The sequence below is a fragment of the Nematocida minor genome, assembly GCF_024244105.1.
Source record: "Nematocida minor strain JUm1510 chromosome Unknown 7908, whole genome shotgun sequence".
NCBI lineage: Eukaryota > Fungi > Microsporidia > Nematocida > Nematocida minor.
The window spans coordinates 71,754-93,114 of NW_026250398.1; the positions used below are offsets into that span (position 1 = coordinate 71,754).

The 21,361-nt window shown below is 40.1% G+C and overlaps 17 protein-coding genes across 17 annotated transcripts; 5 read left to right on the forward strand and 12 right to left on the reverse strand.

Annotated features, from left to right (window-relative positions):
- Positions 1-245: 245 nt before the first annotated feature.
- NEMIN01_0723 (uncharacterized protein) lies at positions 246-626 on the reverse strand (the record flags this gene model as incomplete). Its single annotated transcript, XM_051476665.1, has 1 exon — positions 246-626. The coding sequence occupies one exon, from the start codon at positions 624-626 to the stop codon at positions 246-248; it is 381 nt and encodes a 126-aa protein (XP_051332625.1).
- A 73-nt stretch (positions 627-699) lies between these two features.
- On the reverse strand, positions 700-1,173 carry NEMIN01_0724 (uncharacterized protein; the record flags this gene model as incomplete). Its single annotated transcript, XM_051476666.1, has 1 exon — positions 700-1,173. One exon carries the CDS (start codon positions 1,171-1,173, stop codon positions 700-702), a length of 474 nt encoding a protein of 157 aa, XP_051332626.1.
- Positions 1,174-1,399: 226 nt separating this feature from the next.
- Positions 1,400-1,789, reverse strand: NEMIN01_0725 (uncharacterized protein; the record flags this gene model as incomplete). The annotated part of the gene is made up of 1 exon (XM_051476667.1): positions 1,400-1,789. One exon carries the CDS (start codon positions 1,787-1,789, stop codon positions 1,400-1,402), a length of 390 nt encoding a protein of 129 aa, XP_051332627.1.
- Positions 1,790-1,824: 35 nt separating this feature from the next.
- NEMIN01_0726 (uncharacterized protein) lies at positions 1,825-2,322 on the reverse strand (the record flags this gene model as incomplete). Its single annotated transcript, XM_051476668.1, has 1 exon — positions 1,825-2,322. One exon carries the CDS (start codon positions 2,320-2,322, stop codon positions 1,825-1,827), a length of 498 nt encoding a protein of 165 aa, XP_051332628.1.
- Positions 2,323-2,419: 97 nt separating this feature from the next.
- Positions 2,420-2,983, reverse strand: NEMIN01_0727 (regulator of ribosome biosynthesis; the record flags this gene model as incomplete). Its single annotated transcript, XM_051476669.1, has 1 exon — positions 2,420-2,983. One exon carries the CDS (start codon positions 2,981-2,983, stop codon positions 2,420-2,422), a length of 564 nt encoding a protein of 187 aa, XP_051332629.1.
- A 121-nt stretch (positions 2,984-3,104) lies between these two features.
- Positions 3,105-3,329, reverse strand: NEMIN01_0680 (immediate early response 3-interacting protein 1; the record flags this gene model as incomplete). Its single annotated transcript, XM_051476622.1, has 1 exon — positions 3,105-3,329. The coding sequence occupies one exon, from the start codon at positions 3,327-3,329 to the stop codon at positions 3,105-3,107; it is 225 nt and encodes a 74-aa protein (XP_051332582.1).
- Positions 3,330-3,565: 236 nt separating this feature from the next.
- Positions 3,566-4,321, reverse strand: NEMIN01_0728 (uncharacterized protein; the record flags this gene model as incomplete). The annotated part of the gene is made up of 1 exon (XM_051476670.1): positions 3,566-4,321. The coding sequence occupies one exon, from the start codon at positions 4,319-4,321 to the stop codon at positions 3,566-3,568; it is 756 nt and encodes a 251-aa protein (XP_051332630.1).
- Positions 4,322-4,898: 577 nt separating this feature from the next.
- NEMIN01_0729 (uncharacterized protein) lies at positions 4,899-6,545 on the forward strand (the record flags this gene model as incomplete). Its single annotated transcript, XM_051476671.1, has 1 exon — positions 4,899-6,545. The coding sequence occupies one exon, from the start codon at positions 4,899-4,901 to the stop codon at positions 6,543-6,545; it is 1,647 nt and encodes a 548-aa protein (XP_051332631.1).
- A 429-nt stretch (positions 6,546-6,974) lies between these two features.
- Positions 6,975-7,970, reverse strand: NEMIN01_0730 (V-type H+-transporting ATPase subunit d; the record flags this gene model as incomplete). The annotated part of the gene is made up of 1 exon (XM_051476672.1): positions 6,975-7,970. One exon carries the CDS (start codon positions 7,968-7,970, stop codon positions 6,975-6,977), a length of 996 nt encoding a protein of 331 aa, XP_051332632.1.
- Positions 7,971-8,667: 697 nt separating this feature from the next.
- Positions 8,668-10,323, forward strand: NEMIN01_0731 (phenylalanyl-tRNA synthetase beta chain; the record flags this gene model as incomplete). The annotated part of the gene is made up of 1 exon (XM_051476673.1): positions 8,668-10,323. One exon carries the CDS (start codon positions 8,668-8,670, stop codon positions 10,321-10,323), a length of 1,656 nt encoding a protein of 551 aa, XP_051332633.1.
- An 818-nt stretch (positions 10,324-11,141) lies between these two features.
- On the forward strand, positions 11,142-12,971 carry NEMIN01_0732 (uncharacterized protein; the record flags this gene model as incomplete). The annotated part of the gene is made up of 1 exon (XM_051476674.1): positions 11,142-12,971. One exon carries the CDS (start codon positions 11,142-11,144, stop codon positions 12,969-12,971), a length of 1,830 nt encoding a protein of 609 aa, XP_051332634.1.
- A 158-nt stretch (positions 12,972-13,129) lies between these two features.
- NEMIN01_0733 (uncharacterized protein) lies at positions 13,130-14,920 on the forward strand (the record flags this gene model as incomplete). The annotated part of the gene is made up of 1 exon (XM_051476675.1): positions 13,130-14,920. One exon carries the CDS (start codon positions 13,130-13,132, stop codon positions 14,918-14,920), a length of 1,791 nt encoding a protein of 596 aa, XP_051332635.1.
- Positions 14,921-15,065: 145 nt separating this feature from the next.
- NEMIN01_0734 (deoxyhypusine synthase) lies at positions 15,066-16,157 on the reverse strand (the record flags this gene model as incomplete). Its single annotated transcript, XM_051476676.1, has 1 exon — positions 15,066-16,157. One exon carries the CDS (start codon positions 16,155-16,157, stop codon positions 15,066-15,068), a length of 1,092 nt encoding a protein of 363 aa, XP_051332636.1.
- An 8-nt stretch (positions 16,158-16,165) lies between these two features.
- NEMIN01_0735 (uncharacterized protein) lies at positions 16,166-16,837 on the reverse strand (the record flags this gene model as incomplete). Its single annotated transcript, XM_051476677.1, has 1 exon — positions 16,166-16,837. The coding sequence occupies one exon, from the start codon at positions 16,835-16,837 to the stop codon at positions 16,166-16,168; it is 672 nt and encodes a 223-aa protein (XP_051332637.1).
- Positions 16,838-16,901: 64 nt separating this feature from the next.
- Positions 16,902-17,834, reverse strand: NEMIN01_0736 (uncharacterized protein; the record flags this gene model as incomplete). Its single annotated transcript, XM_051476678.1, has 1 exon — positions 16,902-17,834. The coding sequence occupies one exon, from the start codon at positions 17,832-17,834 to the stop codon at positions 16,902-16,904; it is 933 nt and encodes a 310-aa protein (XP_051332638.1).
- Positions 17,835-18,155: 321 nt separating this feature from the next.
- NEMIN01_0737 (xenotropic and polytropic retrovirus receptor 1) lies at positions 18,156-19,841 on the forward strand (the record flags this gene model as incomplete). The annotated part of the gene is made up of 1 exon (XM_051476679.1): positions 18,156-19,841. The coding sequence occupies one exon, from the start codon at positions 18,156-18,158 to the stop codon at positions 19,839-19,841; it is 1,686 nt and encodes a 561-aa protein (XP_051332639.1).
- A 563-nt stretch (positions 19,842-20,404) lies between these two features.
- Positions 20,405-21,358, reverse strand: NEMIN01_0738 (tRNA pseudouridine38-40 synthase; the record flags this gene model as incomplete). The annotated part of the gene is made up of 1 exon (XM_051476680.1): positions 20,405-21,358. One exon carries the CDS (start codon positions 21,356-21,358, stop codon positions 20,405-20,407), a length of 954 nt encoding a protein of 317 aa, XP_051332640.1.
- Positions 21,359-21,361: the final 3 nt, after the last annotated feature.

Consider the following 21,361-nt stretch of genomic DNA (forward strand, 5'->3'; position numbering starts at 1 on the left):
TCTAATAAACCTCAGAATCAGATATGGATCGAGGACGTGTGTACTTCACTAGCAGCAATGTTCTTTAGTCGCTGGTTGTACACGTTTACTGTGTGATGAAATAATAGTGATGTTAATACTGGTTTTATTGATTATTTACTATTCAGATGCAGCTAGCATCACTTATCTCTTGTATCTTGCTGTGGTCCTTGTTTACATTCTATTTACATTTTCCATTTATCTTTATTTTTCCTTCTTTTGCACCATCACCTGGGAATTGTAACGGCTGCGCTGTGTTTTAGCTCTAGCCGAGAAGAAGCCTTAAACAGCTGTATAAGCTCTTTAGTGAACGTTCTCTTTATGTACACAGCATAGTACTGTATCTTCTCTATGTATATGCCTATGCAGTACCCAATGATCATTGAGCACACCATGAGTGCGCCTACAGTTATGTTCTCTGGTATCTCATGGATTGATGTGTGATCAAATCTGCCTTCAAAATTCTTCGTGTGTATGAGCTTATCGGTAAACTTGCCAAACAGCCTCCTAAGCTCTTCTGGATCCTTTTTACTCCCACCGCACGCTCCTCCTCGTATGCAGAGGACAATTAGCAGCACAGCACACCTCACAAGCGCAGAAAATGGCATAAACACAGGGAAGTCATCAATTAATTAATTAGCTAAACAAAGGCCTCTTATAATAGGTCTATTTTATTTTTGTCTATTGCTCTCTACAGACGGGAACGTTCTCCTTTTCCCCTCTTCTCTCTTCAACCGAGTCGCGAACAAAAGATAGCTTTCCTTTTAGCTCGTATATTTTGTTCAGATCCACCTTCTCCTTGTTGATTGCCATGAGTATCTTCTTCAGCGCGTCTCGGTTGTCGTTCTGCTGTTTTGCAGGCTCGATGCTTTCGTCCATGTTTTCCACCACGTTGATACTTACAGATTTGAACTCGTTTCTTCTCCAAGACAGTATTGACCGAATCGCCAAAACCACTTCATATCGCATTTCTTTTTTCTCAAACAGCTCAGTAAACACCTCCAATAGCGGAATCACCATTTTCTCTGACACGCCTTGCACCATCTTCTCTTTTGTGTCTTCCTGCAGACCGAGAAACGCGTATAGAAATTCCTTGTTTTTACTTATAACCGCCTGTTCTAAAGCAGAGTCACCCGCAGAATGTGAGTTTTCCATTTAAAAAATTTTAAGTTTCGAGAATTATTTACTCCTTCTCTTTCCAAAAATAACCAAAACCGAGCTGTGAGGTTGCCGCTTAAAATGAGCAGCCAGAGAGTATTTCAAGAAAAACAGCAGGAGCATCTGAATAAGAAAAACAGGAAAATAAGATAATAATGCCGTCTGCACTGATTAGAAATAGAGAACAAAGATCTCCCAATAAACCGCAATCTGTTTTACCGTCTCACTCGTCTTCAGACTCCTCGTCTTTCTCTTGCTCTGCTGATGCCTTTGTTTTTCTTCCCCGAGAAATGGTTTTGCTCCTTATCTTTCCGTGTATTCTGTAGTAGAGCCCACAGGCATTGCAGACTATTATGTCGCCAATGCGGCGCCACAGACTTGTCTCGTGGGTGTTGCAGAAGCCGCACACTCTGTTCGACTCGTCTATATGCACGCGCCTTGTGTGCATTGTGCTCATGTAGTGCTTTATGAGAACTTTCTTTATTTCTATCCCTTTGTCAATGGGCTGCATCTGCACCTCGGGCTTTGGTTTTCCCGGTGATTCGTACCGCATCTCTATCTTCCTTCTCAGCTGGTTTTGGTCTGGAATCTTTCTTATCTCTTTCTCGCCCATGAAAGTGAAAATTTCAAAAATGGATTCCATTTATTTTAATTTGAATCTGCCATTGGTGGATCAGTTTTATCTTTTCCGCTTTTGAACTTAAAAAGTTTTTTCGGCCGGCCCATGCCCCCGTGTGTGCGAGAGTACAGCCCGCACGCGTTGCACACAATGGCGCTGTCTCTCTTTCTCCACAGCGGGGTGGTAGTTGTCCCGCACTGCGCACACGAGAAGTTTGCATATTTTTGATTTCTTTTTCTCATTTCAAACTTGTTTGTCAGAGTGCAGTGTGCCACTTCTTTACACACGGATGTGCAGTTTGCAGGTTCATTTCTTGAGTGCAAGTGCAGCTCAATCTTTGAGATGTCCCCCTCCTTTTTTACTTTGAATGTTATCGTTTGTGCGCCTGCGCACACAGTCATGAGAACTTCTGCCTCTGCATAACTTTCTGTCTGAACATCATCCACCATATACGCTGATATATAATTGCTGCTCTCTATTCTCTTCAGGAAATCGTCTTCTGCAGGGTTTTCGTGTGGATTTTCCATTTTTCTCTGTTGCTCGCATAATTTTAATGAAGCATAGAAAATGATAACCCAAAAAAGATTAAACTCTTATCTAAATTATAAAGTATTTATTTTTCAGCTACAGCATGTCGTCTCTGTCTCTTCTCTGGAAACATTTTATCTTATCTGTTCTCTTCAGATTTCTGTACTCTTTCATTTTTTGATCTTTCCTGTTCTTTTTCTTCCTTTCTTTTAGCTCAGAGTGTCTGTCCACCATCGGGTCTTCATTTTCTTTTATTTCTATAAGCCAGTTTCTATCCAGATCATTTTTGCTTCCTCTGCCGAAGGCAGCCGTGTGCTCTCTTGTTACTTCGTTGTATATTCTACCGCCGCTTTTATTCCTGTTCTTTTGTATACCCTTTCTCTCTGCGAATATCTCCCATTTGGTCTTTGGCTCTTCTCCTGGAAGAACTCTTATCCGAGGGAACACGGTTTCCTTTGAGTACTCTGGCGTGTGCGGCAAGATCTCCCTTGGCACTATGTACTGTGTTGCACTGTGCAAATCGTACTTTGTGGGAAGCTCCTTCAGCTTCTTGAAGAAATTCAAGGTTGCTGCTTTGTACTTCTGCACTGGGTCTGCAAGTGTGTTTCCCTCTGTTATGGCTATGAATGATTTTACATCGTAGACATCTGCCAACTGCATTACTCTTAAAATTTTTATAGCGCTTTAGAAATATTATTACTCTGCTTTGGTTTTAACTAGGCCAGATCCACAGCTGATGTAAACACGACGCTCTCCTTGAGCAGCACAAAGAATACAGCTTTCATCCTAATAGAAGCCAGTATATGATGAACAAAATATTTATGACGATAAGAGGAATGAAGCTGAGCGTCTTAACCGTTCTTATGAGCTCAGAGAGCTGTCTAATAGTTGCATGGTCGCTCTTCCTAGAGATTCCTAGATTGCTCAGAAATCTGTCCTCGTTGAGTATGCATATGCTGTTTCCCAGCATAGTAAAGGTGTACAGAATGGTTTCAATTCCAAACATAAAATGTAAAAATAATTTGAATATTATTTCCACTTTCTTCCACTAAACTGCTCAGTCTTGCAATCATTGAAAAGATTTATCTGAGCCAGAAGACACCAGAAATGCCAATTGGAACAACTCATTAAAGAGTAAGCCCATTGAAAGTGAATTGGCAAAGGGGAATTAATAGAGCTATCTAAACTACCCATCTGTACATCTGCTAATTATAGAGTAGTGGTATAGACTAACATAGATGTCTAGCTCTTTATTTCTTGTGCTATACTATGTACAGGAGACTCCTTAAGTGAGCATATCCCATCCAAGGGGGCTAGACTGTCTTCTTCTTTGAAGAGATATCTTTTTTTCCTGCTCTTTATGAGCTTCTTTCTCTGCAGCTGTATCTTGTGTTTTTTTTGATAAACCAGTATCACAACCAGCGGAGATATAACCGTGCAAAACAGCTCCCAAATTGCTACACTTCTCGCAAAAGGCGGCCCTGCAAGATTGCTGCACACAATGTTAATGGCCAGAGAAACCGCGCGTAGCTTGTACACTTCTACGCTCCAGTACTTGTTTATCGCATACATTCCCACTATGGAAACAATAACAAACCCATTTGCAGACTCTATCAGCTCTATCTTTGACGTAAAACAGAGACAGGAGAGTATCCTTGCTATCTTGTTAATGTGGAATGGAAAGAACGAAAAAGCACACAAGACAAGGCCGAGCGCAAAGAGACAGCCAACTCCACAGAACGCGTTGTGAAAGAGAGGAGCAACAAATAAAATGTGCAGAAGGTATATGGGGAGTATTTTGTCCTCTTTTTTCTGTTTTTTAATGTACTTGTCTTTTACTAAAAACAGGAATATGATCAGAATGGCAAGATACTCGATGTAGTTGAATATGCCCCATCTTCTGTCTACATAGTACATTGTGTTTATGGCAGAGACTGCAAGCGATATCTTGTTGAAAACCCTCCACATTGCCTGAATGTCTCTCTCAGGATACAGCATCCAGAATAAAATTGCAAAACACAATCCAATATAAATTATTCAAGAATGCCCTGAAATAAAGTAAAGCTAAACACAGAGCTAATCGATTAATCTCATATACAGCTACAAGCGTATATATTAGCTCTTATCACTAGTCTAGAAGTTCTGTTAGAAAGACTGCTGCAATAACCAGAGCTGTTTTTCTTTGAAACCATAAAAGAATGCTTGATTGTTTATTGAATGCAAACTCTTTAAATAGGTCCAGACTGACAAGATCAGTAATTCTCGGGTTATTATGAAAGTTCATAAATAACCAATAGAAAACAAATGATGTTACATTTGAAGTTATATTGGCATTCCATATTACCTCGTATAGTCTTCTTGGTATTATATCCCAAAAAGGTTATGGTTTAGTGACACAAAACCAAAAATAGTATATAGTTGTATCATATTGTTTAACACTATAAGAATGCTTGATTGAACACCATTTCTACTAGTCTCTTCTGTGCTAGAAGTATGTATTAAAAAAAATTAAAGCTTTTCCGCCTTGGAAAGCCCTTGATCTTTTAAATTATTTTTTGCAATTAAAATTTTCAGGATGACCAGGAGAGAAGTTAAGCTAAAGGTAGACATGGAAGGAGTATTGAATGCATGCAAATCTATTGATAAAGAATGTGTTGAAGATGTATATACTATGTATTATAGCTCTTCTGACACTCTACTAAGATTTGTGAAAAAACTGAAAGTTATACTCAGTAATAATATAAAAATAGAAAGTAAGTACAGTGAAGAAGAAAACAAAGCTGTTTTAGACATAATTATGAATGATATATGCCAGTATCTTATAAATGCTGCATGTGGACTGGGAGAAATTACATATAAGTTATGTATTGCATTAAAGAATAGTAATGATAAAATATCAAAAAAAATGATTGCTATAATAGCAAATGACCTCATAAAACCAAATTCATTTATATACAGGCCAGAGCATGGAATAAATATGCAGTTTGACAAGGACAAGCCTCTAGAAAATATAGATCCAGATGACGAGAATGCAGACCTGAGCGTCAGAACATACACACTAGAGGTTGACAGTACAGGGTTTACTAGTATGGAAAGTTTTCTGCAGGCCTCTGCAGAGAGACTGGATGCATATAATCTCTATTATTTTTCTGCTTTAGATGACTTAAATTTCACGAACGATTCTAACTTATTAATAGAGAAATACTATAGTTTAAGTGAGCTATATACTAAAACATATAAAAATACAGATGTTCTATTGATAGACTATGGAACAAGACTTGTTTATGAAAAACAGAAAGAAATTGAAGAGTTGAACAAGCTAATCGAAGAGATAAACTGCACTTCTGATGATAAGAAAAAGGATAGTTTGATTTTGCAAATTTATAAGTTGTTTAGTCGAAAAGACTTAGGAATAATATATTCTATTATAAATAATCTACGAGACATTCGATATGAAAAATCAGTACAAATTAATGCAATTAATATGGTTGAATACATGATAAACAATAATGTATTTCTAGAAGAAAAAGATGGAGAAAAGATTTTAAACATCGGCACTAATTTATATGATTTTTATAAAAACTATATAAATTCTAGTATATATTTTAGAGAATTATTAGAAGAGAAAAGGAATAAGATAAAGAAGGAAAAAGAGTTATGTCTACAAGAGTTGGAAGATGAGAAAGCGCTTTATTCTCAGTTAAAAGAAGAAGAGACAGAAGAGATCGAAAAAGTAAAATGTGCTATCAATAATATTGAAAATGAGATACATCTGCTAGAGTGTGATGATGAAAAAGAATATATCATAGGAAAATATATTTTTGCAGGTATACTTCAAAAGAGTGAGAATCTCCGATATAATCTAGTCACTGAGCAAATAAAATATATATTCAAGAAAATTGAAGCATTTGCAAATGCACAGAAAATAAAAACAAGAGAAGCAGTGAAATTGCATAAAAGAAATGAAAAATTAGAAGAGCTAGAAGAGAAAGAAACTAAAGAATCAGAGGAGGAGAAAGAGAGAGTAGAAGCAGAGCCTAAGTCCTTATTTAGAAGACTTATTAGTGAAAATGGCAAAGTTGCAACAATATTCACGGGCACTGTCGCTCTGGGTGTAGCAACAGCAGCAACGCTTAATAACTACTATTCAAACGAGTCTGTGGAAAATTCAAGTCCGTCAAACTTTAAAGCAGCAAGATCAGGAAAGCTGAAGAATGATTAGCATTCAATTAGCTGATATGTGGCTCTCTAGACCATTATGGTTATCGTGTCTGTAAAGCATAAGTTTTATAGAACACGACGAATGAGAGGCAACAATAAATATCTTTTACCTACTTTTAGTTTTATAGTAGCTGTTTTTTCATCGAAACCATAAAAGAATACTTGATTCCTAAACCAACAACCAGCATCGCAATATAAATGATAAATTAAGCCATTTGATCATTAATTGTCATCAAGACTATATTGTTTAGTATTTTTAGTAAATTTTATCTTGTATTTGATCATAGCTAGAGTATTAGTAGATTGTGCACTGCACAAGTTGCATGCATGTAGAACTTACAAATGGAAAACTGTTTAGTTAAATGCAGCTAGAAAACATTCTATATTGGTATTTATTTAGACCCCACTCTTTAGACGGTTTATTGCACATCTAATTTCCATTTATGTCTACTATCTGGTCTGCGTGGTCTTTGTACCCCTGGATGATGCAGTCTGCCATGAATATAAGGTTTCTTACCTCCAGCTCCTGCAGCGTAAGCTGTGTATACACTACGCTGGGGTCATCGTACACATAGAACGACTTGTTGCAGATCCTCACTTCTTCTCTTATCAAAGCATCCTCCAAGCCTCTTTCGTTTCCTACGATGTTTCTGTGGTTGCTGTGCGTGCTCAGAACGCCCTGCAGCTCGTCGATGCTCTTGCAGTTGAGGAGCAGATCCTTGTGGATGTCTGAGAATGTGCTGCATGCAGGGAACAGGCACTCTTTCTCTCTTGCGCTCATTGTTGTCCCGACTGTTGAGTACAGTATCTCAATTATTCTTTTATCCCCTTCGAACAAAACGAGCTCGGAAAGGATAAGATTGTTTTTCTTCGAGTACTCGTACAGCAGCTCAATGTACCTCTTTTGCAAGATGCTTCTGACATACTGCACGTCTTCCTTCAGTATTTCGTGCGATAGGCCCACTATGTATTTGCACAGAGGCGTGTTCTCCAAACAGAACTTCCATGTGTCTTTTGCTGTCTGCGTTACTTTTATGAAGTTCAGCTCTGGGTATGTGCCCAGCGGGTGAATGTCCAGGGCTGTCTCAAGAGTCTTGGGGCTTTCCTCTTTGCACGCCCACAGATATATAAAATTGTCAAGCTGGAACTTTTCTTTGTAAAAATCGATCAAAGTTTTGGACTTTTCTGTTGTGAAAGCCTGCGTCATCTTTATCTGTTTGTCAACGCACTGGTACAGAGCCTCTTTGAAGGCCTTGTGTGTCGTGGCTGAGTCCTCAAGAAGCGACTTTCCATATATCGTATTCTGCAGCTTTATCTTTAAATCTTCTATCGTTGCTGCTGTTTTTATGGAGTTGTACTCTTCTTTTTTCATCAGCCGGTTTTTGTTCCCGTGCACATAGTTAATTATTCCTGCCTCACCGTACATATATATAAAACAAATATTTCTTAGTTAAAATATTTTAATTCTCCGAGTTTTGTTTCACAGTATTACTCTTTCTCTGTTCTATACAAGATGACATATATCTGTTGTTTCCAACAGTATGGATATGTCCTATAGTTATTATGCAGATAATGGATGAACTACAATGGTTCACTAATTATATACATAGCTCTACTTGAATTTCCTTAAAGAGGATATTTCTCTGTCTTCTAGACCATTTCATGCCTTATTTCTCTTATTTAACGGCTTTAGATCTACCGCGACAACTGCAGCCTCAGTAAAGCTTTAGAGAAAACCTCTTACACTCTATTATCCCATTTACTAGAGAAAATAAATTAAATGCTCCATTAGAAGAGTGTATACTAGCGTCCAAGTGAATATACATCTATACGCGTGCTCATAGAGCACTCTTATCCATTAAATGCTCATCAAACTCTCTTCAGCTACTATTAATCACTCTGTGCATTCTTTACAATCCTAATTATCCAATCAAGTTTCTATTCTTTGCTAGCTCCATAGCAAGAGAAAGTACGGCTTATCTATTAGATGGCTATAAACCTGCTCTTCTCACATACCCCTGAAACTAGCATATTTCTCTTTAATGAGGTGCTAGAATCTTTTTGCATGGTTTTACCACACTCTCCAGTTGTCTCTATTTTTGCAATTTATTTTTCTTATTCCAATGCCTTCCATTTCAGTGAGTAAAGCTGCACTGCTAAGCGGTTTAGACAAGCAGTACACAGACGAAGAAGCAACAGATGTTCTCTTTGATTTTGGCCTGGAGCTGGACGAAGTGTACACAGAAAATAACGAAGTAAAGTACAAAATAGATGTGCCTGCGAACAGATACGATCTGCTCTGTCTTCGAGGACTGGTCTACGGGCTGAAAGCATACATTAGCAACACTCCCTCAAAGACCCTGGAAATACAAAAAACAAAAGAAACAGTTCTAGGGCCTAGACCTGCAGCCAGACCGTACATCAAAATAGCAGTTCTAACCGGTGTAGATCTTGAAAATGGCGGTTACACTGATTTGATAAACTTTCAAGACAAACTGCACCAGGGCCTGGGCCTCAACAGGACACTGATGGCAATAGGAACACATGACTATGATAAAACCACGCGTCCCTACAGCTACACAGCAATGGATGAAAACACAATTAAGTTCCAGCCACTGTCCCAAAACAAAGAGTACACTCGCGCAGAGCTGGACACTCTCTACAAGACAGACAGCAAATTAAAAGAGTACCTCAAACTGTCCAGAGAGAACGGAACAGTTCCTGTGGTATCTGATGCATCTGGAAATATTCTGTCTCTTCCCCCGCTCATTAACAGCGAGTTTTCAAAAATAACGGAAAAAACAAAAAACATTCTCGTTGAAGTAACAGGCACAGATCTGGCACGAGTGTCCACAGCGATGTATCTCCTGATGCACCACTTTTCTGACAAGACAACAAAAATAGAGGAGATTGATATTGAGCAAGAATGCCCCGAGCCCTCCACAAATAAAATATTAATCACCGCAGAAACAGTGAAAAAAGAGCTCATACTAGACCTGTCTGCAGAAACAGCTAAAAAGTATCTGGAGAGAATGATGCACACAGTGGACATAGAAAAAGACGGCACAGAGTGGGCTGTAAATGTAATGCCCAGCAGGCTCAGGCCAGACATTCTGCACCAGTGCGACATTATAGAAGACATTTCAATAGCACACGGGTACAATAACTTCAAAAAGATACTGGGAGATAGATACACGGTTGGAAAAGAGCTTCCTCTGAACAAGCTAGCAGATGATCTTAGAAGAGGATGCTCAATGGTCGAGTACACAGAGCTCTTTACAATGGCTCTTTTGTCAGCTGATGACTACCATGGATTTAACGTAGACCGACACATTAAAGTGAAGAATCCCAAGAGCACTGAATGCGAGGTGCTCAGACAGCACATGATTCCATCGGTGTTTAAGTGTCTAGTTGCCAATCAGCACTACCAACTGCCTCTAAAGGTATTTGAGGTCTCAGATGTTGGTGCGTTCTGTGACGACGATGTAGGCGTAAAAAACATCAAAAAGCTGTGCATGGGAATATGCGGGCGCACAAGCGGGCTGGAGGATATCCAAGAGGCTTTTGATGTTCTCATGAAACGTCAAGGATTCAGCGTTACATACGAAGAGGAGAACTCTGCACCCTTTGTCAAAGGCAGATCGTGCAAGATCCTGCACAAAGGAGAAAAGATTGGTATGCTTGGAATACTAGATCTAAACATTCTTGCATACCACAAGATGCCATATGTCTGCTCTTTTGTAGAAATATCGCTGAACGATCTTATAGAACAAAAATAAACATCTTTTCTTAGCTACTCCTCTTCTCTATCATCTTGGCACGAGTTCTGTTTATTCTCTACAGATCATTTTTAGGTATCTCCTAGTTGATTGACAAACTCTATCCAATAATAAATATGTATATTTCATGCTCTGTGAGTGCACAACTTTTATTTTATTTATGCTCGTAGAGTTTGAAAAGTAAAAATAATTTAAATAAACTCTACACATTTATTCCACCCACACCAGAGTAAAATAAAAACGAAAAATTGCAAAGATGTGTGTGGTCTAATTAATATGCTATGGCATGTACCCATTTAAATCCAAATATAAGATGCATTCAGTACATAAAGAGAACAAATCTGCAAGCCTTTTATAATGAAAGTAGCTTATTTATTCTTGCCAACCTTTACATCATAAATATACACACAAAGAGACTCTATTAGTGCACTAGAGACAAAGAGTACACCAGATCGGCTCAAAGAATGGCCACTAAAAGATCCATACAGTTTGTTAATGTAGAGATGAAAAAATAATTTACTGATTTTCCAGAGATACTCATTAATGCAAAAAGAAAGACTCCCAGCTATATGAAGAAAAGAGGGACATAGTAACCTTTATTAGACGCTAGATATTGCAGATAGAACTAGCTCAATGGTTTTCAGTAAACAAACCATTTATTAAATTACTCCCACCAAATATCCCGGGATAAATGCAATCCAAACATTGGTCTGTTATTTGGGGTCTAGACAGGATGCAAAGATTTAATCAGGCAAAAGATCTAGAATCCATTGGTGGAACTTCTTGCTTAATATAATATATGTTGTAATTTGAAAAACATGAAACTAGCAACTGTGCTAATTGGCCTGGTCGGACTCCTCATGGTCCACTGTAGGAAGAAGCAAAAAAATGCAGAAATAGAAGGGAGCCCTCTGGAGATACCCAAGGGGAAGTACAAGCTGGGAATATTCACGTCCTACAAGCCCACTATTTGTGGAATTGCACAGTTCAGTGAAAACATGATCGACAGTCTTAAAAAGGCAGACCCCGGCATAGAGATAGAGGTTTTCAATATCTGCCGGCACGACCCAAAGCCCCCGCGAAGAGTGGACGGCATAAAGGTGACCGATGTGTACTGCACACACAACACGGAAAAGTCAGAGTTTAAGATTCTTGCAGACTATGTTAAGAAATCAAAATTTGATGGAGTGCTTGTAAACCACGAATACTACCTGATTTCAACATTCACGCACTTTGAGAATCTGGTGAGCGATCTTAAAGAGACAGGAACCACAGTGCACACGTTCCTGCACACGCCCATCAGCTATCCTCCGCCAGACAAGCAGCAGCACATTCGAAAAGTAGCAGCATCGTCTGATAAGGTGATTGTTATGTCGTGGAAGGCAAAACACTATCTGCACCACTCGTACGGAATCCCCAAGAAGAAGATCATATACTTCCCGCACGGAATAAAAACAGCTGCAGCAAGCAAAAAAATACTGAAAGACCTCGACATCCCCAGCGACAAATTTATTGTATACACTGACGGAATTATGCATGAACAGAAAGGTGTGGAGAGAATGATCAATGCGCTGTGGCTTCTCAAGCAGAAGGGGAAGATAGATAACATTCTCGTGCTGGTGGCAGGTCTGAGCAGTTCAGGCACGCAGTACATGGAGAACATAGAAAGACTTGCGCACGCAAGAAAGCTGCAGAACAACTTCAGATGGATTAAAAAGTTTTTGAGCAATGAAGAGATGGCCACCCTCCACAAAAGAGCAGATGTATACTTCACTCTTTTTGAGGAAGTCATTCCCACATCAGGAACACTAACATACGCCATGTACTCAGGTGATGCCATCATTACCACGCCATACAGGTACTCGCTTGAGCTCTTGGGAGCAGACCATAATAAAACCAGAGGAACAGACCAAAGCTCTCTGGAAACTCTTATCAAAGAGAAATCAAAGGTAGCATACTCTGGAATCACTGTGCCATTCAGACGCAGTGCATACCCCCTCGCAGAGGCAATTCTCAAGTACAAGAACAATCCTGAGCTCAGAAGGCTTTTCAAGCTGAGAAGCAAAGAAAGAGTAAAGCAGTACAACTGGGACAACGTTGCAAACTACATAGCATACTACTTCAAGACGAAGAAAAACAAGTACATAAACGAAGACCCATACAAGAACAACTTTATGCCGTCAAGATGCAAATGGGACACAAAGATCAAAACTTTCTTTGAAACAATAATACCGGTAAAAGTGGAAAACAAGCCGTATCTCTTGTACAAAGATTACTTTGTGCGCATAGAAGTAAAGGCTGCAGACGGAAAAATAAAGAAAATCCTCATAGAAGGAAGGAAAAAGGATGCACCAGTCAGCTTTGGCCATGGTAAAATACTAGTTGTTCCATCTAAACACGTAGACATCCTCTCGTCCAACAAAAACGAGTGCTACATATACACCCCAAATATGATATTTGTGGTGAGCTACAACAAAAAACACAAGTGCGTTTTCATGGAGGTTCTCTTCGAGAATATCTATGGAAATGCCACAGGTCTCTTTGGATGCACGCTGAGACAGAAGTACGATCTGACGAAGCCATCCATTCCAACCGTAGACCACTTTGTACTTACAGGATCCTCCTCTAGACTGAACGAGATGAAATAGATCTTTGCATTCTGTCAGTTTATGCGCAGCAGCACATCTGATTTTAGGAAGTCTGCTAGTCTGGCGTAGAAAGAAGAAGAAAAGAAAATAAACTCAAGTTAAACTCAAGTCTGGACACCACAAGATTCAAAATATTTTTACATTCATTTAATTTTAGGATGAACAGCTGGTTTATTGCGATTCTTGAAAGCGGAAAAGACTACGATTGGGTCTGCAAGAATCCTGAGCTAGCCATAGGCACCCTCGCGTACGCAGTTGCATCAAAAACGCATCTATCAGCTGTGGAGATAAAGAGCAAAGTTAGAAAGATGTTTACACATGCATTTGACTATGCATACGAGTATCTCACGCATGGAGATTCATCTAAAAGCAGCCAGAAAATTGAAGAAAATATAATCGCCCTGAATAACCTGTTTATTCTTGTGGATCAAATCAGAAACGAAGGAGGGTTTATTTACTACACACCGCTCGTCTGCGAGTTCATTGTCTCCTCTTTTGCGCAGGAAAGAGAGAAAGCTGTTTTAGCTAAAAGATTAGCCCCGATGCTATTCACAGAATGCCCAGACGAGGTGTTCATAGGCATTTTCAAAACATTTGCGCTCATGGAAAGCAAAAACGAAGCTATCCCAGACGTGCTGCCAGATGTCCTCCAAAAAACAAAGAAGGAAACCCTACAAAAAATACTTAAATTTCAGAATGCACACCCCACACAGCTGAAGTTCCTGCACAAAATAGGAATTGTCAAAAACTTCCACCCCAAGGTAGTTTCAGTGCCATCAAAGCCGCCCATCTTTGAAATGTCGCATGTGAGTACAGAGCTAAGCAAAAAAAGTGCTGATTCAGAAGAAGCGGGCTTGCACATGAAGATAAAAGAGTCACTGCAAATAAAAATATTTGCAAGCACTGTTGAAGAAGCGTTCAACAAGAAGATACTGAATACGCTGGAAAAAGAAAAAGAGATCGAAATAGGAAAAGTGCTGCTCTACTACGAAAGACTCTCTATATCGACCTATAAGACTGCAAACACCATCCCTGTGGAGATAATACAGTACGCTCTTGTGTGGAGTAAAAATAGGAACGATCTGAAGAAAGCAGCACACCCGTACATTGAGCGAAGAGTCCCAAGTACGCCTAAGTTTGTGCCTGTGGTTGCAGCATGGTGCATGATCTACGAGCAAAACGCTCTCCATGCAGATTTTTCCTCTTTTGATAAAGAAGCAGGAGAGATACTCCTGAAAAGCTGCTGTTTTTTCCTATCAATTTACGAGAAAAAAGATAAGGAAGAAAAGTGGGAAGAGACAGCAGAGATGTTTAAAATATTTATAAAGCCAAGCAACTTCCCAGGGCTTGCAAGAATCCATGCAAAGCATCCCTGGACACTGAGAAACCCTGCAATAACCAGTGCATATATGCACAGCAGGTTGAATAGATCAGAATATTCCCACGAGATACTCAAATTCTACGCTAGTAAGCTGATGCAGTATAAGTTCATAGAAACAGTAACAGAATGCAACTTAGAATACGAAGCATACTGTGAATTAGAGCAGCGCGCAGATAAAGAGCCAGCAAACAGCACAGAAAACCTGAAAAACTACATAAAGCAGTCAGCAGCTAGAAAAAAGATAGACCTGCACAGAAATAGCGAACAAAAACAGTTTAAAATAGAGATAGAGAATGTGCTGAGATATGTCCATGCTACCATTAAAAAGTACGGCGAAGAAAGCGCCCAGCTAAAGGAAATAGTGAAAATCCTGCTAGCAGATGGCCCTAAAGAGTGCCCGTCTCCAATGCTAAAAGACATATTCGAGAAAGCCCCAAAGAAAAAGCAAATCCAAATATTTCTAAAAATCCTGTACATCTTTACCATTTTAGAAACGGATCTTCTCTCTCTAGCAGGAATCTCGCAGACACTCAGCCCAAATGCAGAGTTTGAAAAAGAGGAACCATAATTACAAATCACTATAGCCATACATAGAAAATTAAACACACATTACCATACACACAAAAACTAGTTAAAATGCAATTTATCTTATGCCCCTCACAGTATACTAAAATATCCAAAGATTGCAAAATAAACAGCATACAAAACAACTTTTATTTCTTGTCTATTTGTTGATTATTAGGAGAGGGCCACACTGCGCCTACAATGATCGGAAGAACTATTGTAGCATCTGCATGCACTTTAACAGATCGCGTGTGCTTCTTTATCTTTCCCCAGGAAACAGCCTCGTCCACCTGTGCTCCTGCATCGCTTCCATCATACTCCTGTGCGGTATTAACAAGCACACAATGATCCAGACCATTTCTAAAGAGGTTTGCGTTAAGAATGTGGTGCTTAATGACGCCTGCACCGAGTATCAGCGCGCCAGTGCTCTCACAAAACAGGCCCTCGCCATTAATTCGTGCTATATCTTCTACCGTGTCAATGACTAGCTCTCTTCTGCGACTAAAGTACGTGATAATATCACCAATTGACCCGTCTGTAATTGCAGGACAATAAACGGGAATATTATTTTTATGCGCCCAATAGTAAACTGAGTCTTCCGAGTTCACTTTCCTTCCCAGCTCATAAATAAAACGCGATGGCGTGATAATAGATATATTCCCTACTCTTCTGTACCCACTTCCTATGCCCTGTATCTCATCGTTATTTGTGTCCTCTAGTTTGTCATCTACTATTTCGTTGAGAAACTCTTTCATCCACTCTTCAAACACAAAGTAGTTTTCGTTTGGAATCAGCACATTTCCGACTCTGTTGAGGCCGTGCGACCGCAAAGTAGCACCATCCATTGAGAATACGCCCAGTCTGGAGGGCTTCATTGTCTTTATTATGTCCTCCTCGATTCCGCCAGCAGTGGTCACCACTACATCTACATACCTATTCTTGACGAGGTATGCTATGATGTCTCTGACTCCCGAAGAGATAAGATTGCTTGTGTATCCCAGAAATATCTTGCTCTTGTTTTTTCTCATTATCTTCAGCTCTTCTATCGCCTGGTGCAGGTGGCTTCCTTGAAATCCAACTGTCTTGTACCCCTCTGCCCACACAGAGAGGTCTGCATTTGCAAATCCCTTGCCAGACACTATTTCCATTGATCCAATTTCTTCCTGGTTCTCTTCCACGTCTGAATCTGCTAGCTGTCTGATTCCCTGTGCGCAACTGTCAGTTGTGTGCTCGCTATCCATTAAAAAATTTACTTGCTCGCATGGGTTGTTTTATTCTTGCAGAATGCCCGCGAGGAAACGCCCTTCAAGCTGAGCCACATAAAGTAGAGAAAAAGCATGGCAACAAAAGCGCTCAGAATGCATGTTCCAAAGAGAGTAGAATAGAAATAAAAACTGCTCAAACTCGCTTCCAAAACAGGAAATGTCTGTTGAAACCTGAAAGAAAGAAGCACTCCTGCCCTGGCAGTCTCCACAGATAGAAGATTCATGAAAAATGGATAGTTGTTCTCTCCTATGCAGTTGCTCAGCCACACGCAGTGGTGGTCCATCACTGAAATGCATCTATCGCACGCCCGGCAGTGCGAAGTGCCTGCAGGCCTAAATATGCCACATGTGTTACAGAATACCTCCGAGTGCAGAACTCTTCCTTTTTTTTCAAAAGACCTTCCTGCAATCGCACCGTTCTTCTGTATGTTTTTATAGCTGTACCCTCCAAAAAGAGCCATGCTGTAGTATTCTGAGTTTCTCCTCGCCAGTGTCCCAGGATCCATTTTCCCCGTAAAAAGGATTAAAAGTAAGGTAAGAGCAGACAGCGCAATAAAAGTGTACAGACTGAAGCCTCTTAAGAACAATAGGCCCAGCACAGTGCCCACTGTCTCCACCAGTATTGAAAATATTATCCTCCCCTTCATACACAGCATTCTTTTGGTAAATTTGTATATTTGAATTTTTATTGGTGTATTTAGACAGTTTTTAATTGGCATGTTAGGACGGACTAAGAACAGTGCTAGAAGAGTGCGAAGTGATTGAAGTGATCGAAGCAGCTGCAGCCTCTTTCTGCACAACAGCTTCTTTTGGCGCAGATGACTTTCTGTACGTTTGTCTTTCAAAATTAATGAACAGTCCTATCAAAATAATAACATATATGATATTGAAGGCAATGGCTGAGTACTGGTAGAATCTAATAACTGGATCTGGGCTAAAACAGGAAGGATTTGCCATGTAGACCACCCCAAAGAAGAGCCCCACAAAGAACTGTGTGATTTGCATGAATGTAATAACGCGCTTAAAAGGTGGCCTAATTCCAATAACCGTCATTGCATAGTACAGATACATAGCACTGTGAATAAACGAGTTAAGGCCCACCCAAATCCATCCTGTGTATGACTCGCTTAGAGAGACAAGCCAGCATGCCACAATGGCCCCTGCGTGGTGGTACATTTGAAGGAAAGAGCTCTCTTTGTTGCTTAAAAAGAGGATCAAAGTGTCTACCACTTCATAATACTTTGAGATGTAGAATATCCAAATCCAGGGAGACAGCTGCCTCTCCATCTTTCTTCCTGGGTCGACGATAAAGTCGCTGAAAGAGAGAGACCACAGCCCTGTCCAAACGACGTCGAATGTTTTCTTGAAGACAAGCATGCTGAAGAGAGACATCCCCATGTTGTGCAGAAATATCATTGATTTCAGCTGAAAGCTTTTCTTTTTTTTCGGAGACGCCTGTTTAGACTTGCTGCTGCCTGATGCGGTGTTCTGGGGCTTCAGGATCTCTTTTTTCTCCATCTTTTCTTTGATTCTTTTGTTGTTTCTGAGCACCCACACAATATAGACCGATGCGCTGAACACAGGCACCTCCCAGTGCAGAGACATATTCTTGATCCATCCTAATAAGCTATCAGGGCTCCACAAACTCTCCATTTGTTTTGTTTGAATAAATTTTATTCATATAAATGGAATTTAATTAGCCAATCCATTAGCTCTTCTATGGATATTAATTAAAGGCCTTCTATTAAAAATTAAACTGGAAATTATTTCTTGCGAATTTTAAATACGGAATAATAAGATCACTATTTTTCAATTTCGTGCGCTCCAGAGTCTGGAGACAAAACAATCCAAACGCTTTTCCAATGGAGCAGCAGCAGACTTTGAGTGCCCGTGGGTTCAGAAAGCGTGCAGAGTGATGAAAAAATCGGGTGATTTTCAAGAGTGAAATATTCTTCAAACGTCCCCTGGATTTTAATGAAGTTTAGCAAAACTTTGAAAGAAAAGCAAGTGCAAGAATGGAGAACTAAGTATTTGAACTACGAGACGCTGAAAGATAGGATCAGAGAGCCGCAAGAGACATTTCTGAGTGATCTAAACAGAGAAGTCGAGAAAGTAGAGCTTTTCTACAAAGTTCTAGAGCGGGGAATACTACGGGGGCTCGCCGACCTACTGGAGCTCTTCCCAGAGGACGAGTTTCCGTACGCGTACGAGATAGTGTACGACAACTGGAGGCTGGCAATGGTCAAATCAGTTAGCGAGCGCAACAAGAGATCGCGCCACGAGAGACACAAGAAAAAAGTCACTCGCAAGATCCGAGAGAACAAAGTGCTGGAGTTCTACGTGGCCATCAATAAAGTTCTGCAGTACAAAAAGATGAATATAACGGGATTCAGAAAAATACTGAAGAAGTACGACAAGCTCAACGGCACGTCGATACAAGAGACAAAAATGGCCGATATCCAGAACAGATCCATTTTTGTGCGGGAGACCATCGAAGAGATCATGCAGTTCAATCAGTACATCCACAAAGAGATCACGCCAGATAGAAAAAAAGACAAAGCAAAGCGGCTGGTTGTGGACCTCACACAGGAAGACGCAGAGGGCGACGGAAAAAGCTTTTCAGCAGGATCAATGGTCACTGCAGGAATATTTTTGATGGTTCTGTCTCTGTACTCCGACTTTTCCTTGTACTACAGCTTTTTGTACACTTTTGATATTCTGCTTATCATATTCGGCGTACTCTTCTACGTGTGCCGTAAGAACCTTGTAAACTACAGTTTGATCCTGGAGCTCAACCTAAAGCCAAAGCTTAAAATTTCGCGCTACTTCCTCATGACCACAATCATGCTTCTAGTTCACTCCGTTTCTGGGTATCTATCCATCCACTGGGGAGTAGCATATGCAATAACATTTGCCATCTGGATAATGCCGTTTAACTATTTTTTCAAAGAGATCAGATTCTACTTTATCCAAACAGTTTCCGAGATGTTTGCATGCACAGTGCTGGGAAAGGTGCGCTTCAAACACTTTTTCATTGCAGACCATCTGCTAAGTGTGCGGCCTGCACTGATATTGGCAATGAGCGCGGCTTTTAAGAGCTCGCCCGACCCCATTGCGTTGATTATTGTAAATCTCACACCCGTAGTCATCCGAATCTTCCAGTGCCTAAGGAGACACTTTGAAAAGAAAAACAGGCAACCCTTCCCGCACTTGTACAATACGCTAAAATACCTGATATCTTTTTTTAGTGATACTCTGCTGATTTTATCAGACAATATAAACGTGTGGGTGTGTGTGGCTGCTGTTGCGCTCTCAAATGTCTTTGGCCTGGGCTGGGATGTGTATGTTGACTGGATGCTGTGGAACAGACCGAAAGTGTACAGCAAGAAAATGTATTTAATCGCCTGTGCATTTAATGTAGCAGTAAGATCAGCCTCAGTGGGAAGCCTTGTGATGCTCTGTCTTCTCCAGGAGAGTGTGGCATTCAAGACAAAGCTGTCCATTAAGTTTTCTCTGTGCTGTCTAGAAATACTGAGGAGGCTCATTTGGGGAGTTATTCGAATAGAAGTAGAGCACCTAAACAACTGCAACCAGCTCAAAGCCATCAGCGGCCCACTAAGTGATCTTTTCTACTTAGAAGACGACGGCCAGCTAGAATGAAGGTATAAACTGCTGTGCATAGATAGTAGAAAGACTCTGTCTCTATTATGGGCTGTTTATATCTGTGCAAATGTCTAGTAAAAGTTTTGATGCCAAAAAGGTATGTATAACATTGGACAGTTTAATTTGTAATAAGGTCCTTACACTTAAATGTTTAAACACATTCTCAGATAGTTTCTGAACCAATCTTGTTTCTTCTGTTTACAGTTTGAATTAAATTTGCAAATTGCAGAGGTATAATAGATCAGCTATAATTAGCTCTACCCGCTGATGTGCAATGAGTTATACCTTTGTGTGCAATTAGAGCCAGCATGCTCTGATGATAAAGAAAAGATGAAAATGATTAATTGCTACTCATTTACCAGAGATCCATCCTAACATGTTTTGTAAAATGTTTAGTAAATATTTTCCAAGCTTACACATAAAATTGTGCCATTGATGCTATAGATGGGTTGTTCTAGAATAGAAATAGAGCATATCTAAAAAGATAAAAAGACAAAGAACACCTCTGTTCCTCTTCATTTAGCTACTAGCTATCTGAAACATAACTAACTAATAAATATTTATTGCAAATAAGAAAATTCGTCTGCATGTTTTTCAATTACCTCCTGCCACTCTTTAAAGGTATCTGCATTCTCTCTAGTGCACACAGCCGGGTACAGAGTATCTATTTTGTATGCATCGCATCCAGCGTTGTCCAATACTCCGCGCTCTTCTCCAAACCGTTGGTTGTAGTTGTTGAAATAGCTGTGGGACAGGAGAAGAAGAGAGCCTGGCACTTTGGGAATGTTTCTCTTTTCGGGCGTAAATACAGAAGCGAGATATCTTGCTATGTCTGATTCTTCCTTGGCTCTCTGTGCTGATAAAACAGCAAACCCTATCATTTTTCTAATCTGGTGGATCATGAAGCTCTGCCCATGGAGCACTACCTTGTGCCACACCACACCATCAAAAACAAGTTTCTCAACTGTAATTTCCTTGATGTATCTGTTTGGGCCTTTTTCTTGGTTCTGCACGGTAAAATTGTGGAAGTTGTGTGTGCCTTCCATCGACTTCAGAACTTTTGTGAATATTTCTGTTTTTCTGGATATGTTTTCTGCAGAATCACCCTCTGCGGTGTACGCGCTCTGAGGCACAAAGTACTCGTACACCCGAGACTCGCATCCTGCTTTTGCATCAAAGTTTTTTGTGGTTTCAACAATTCTATGGAGCACAATGCTGTGCGGATGAAGCACCTCCCTCAGTTTTTCTTCAAGATCTTTGCAGGACCGGCTCTCACCTATTTCTATTTTCAGAGAGACCACAAGCATGGCAGCGTGCACTCCTTTATCTGTGCGCGATGACCGTTGCAGCCCTACCTTCGAATAGTTTTCGGCATTTCTTGCTGAAATATAGCCCAGCCCGTATATTTCATCACACACAGTTTTTTCAATCGTGTGCTCTTCTTTGTTTATCTGGCTTCCCTTGTATCCAATTCCGTTATATCCTATAATTAGAGCCACTCTCTTTTTGCCCATTGG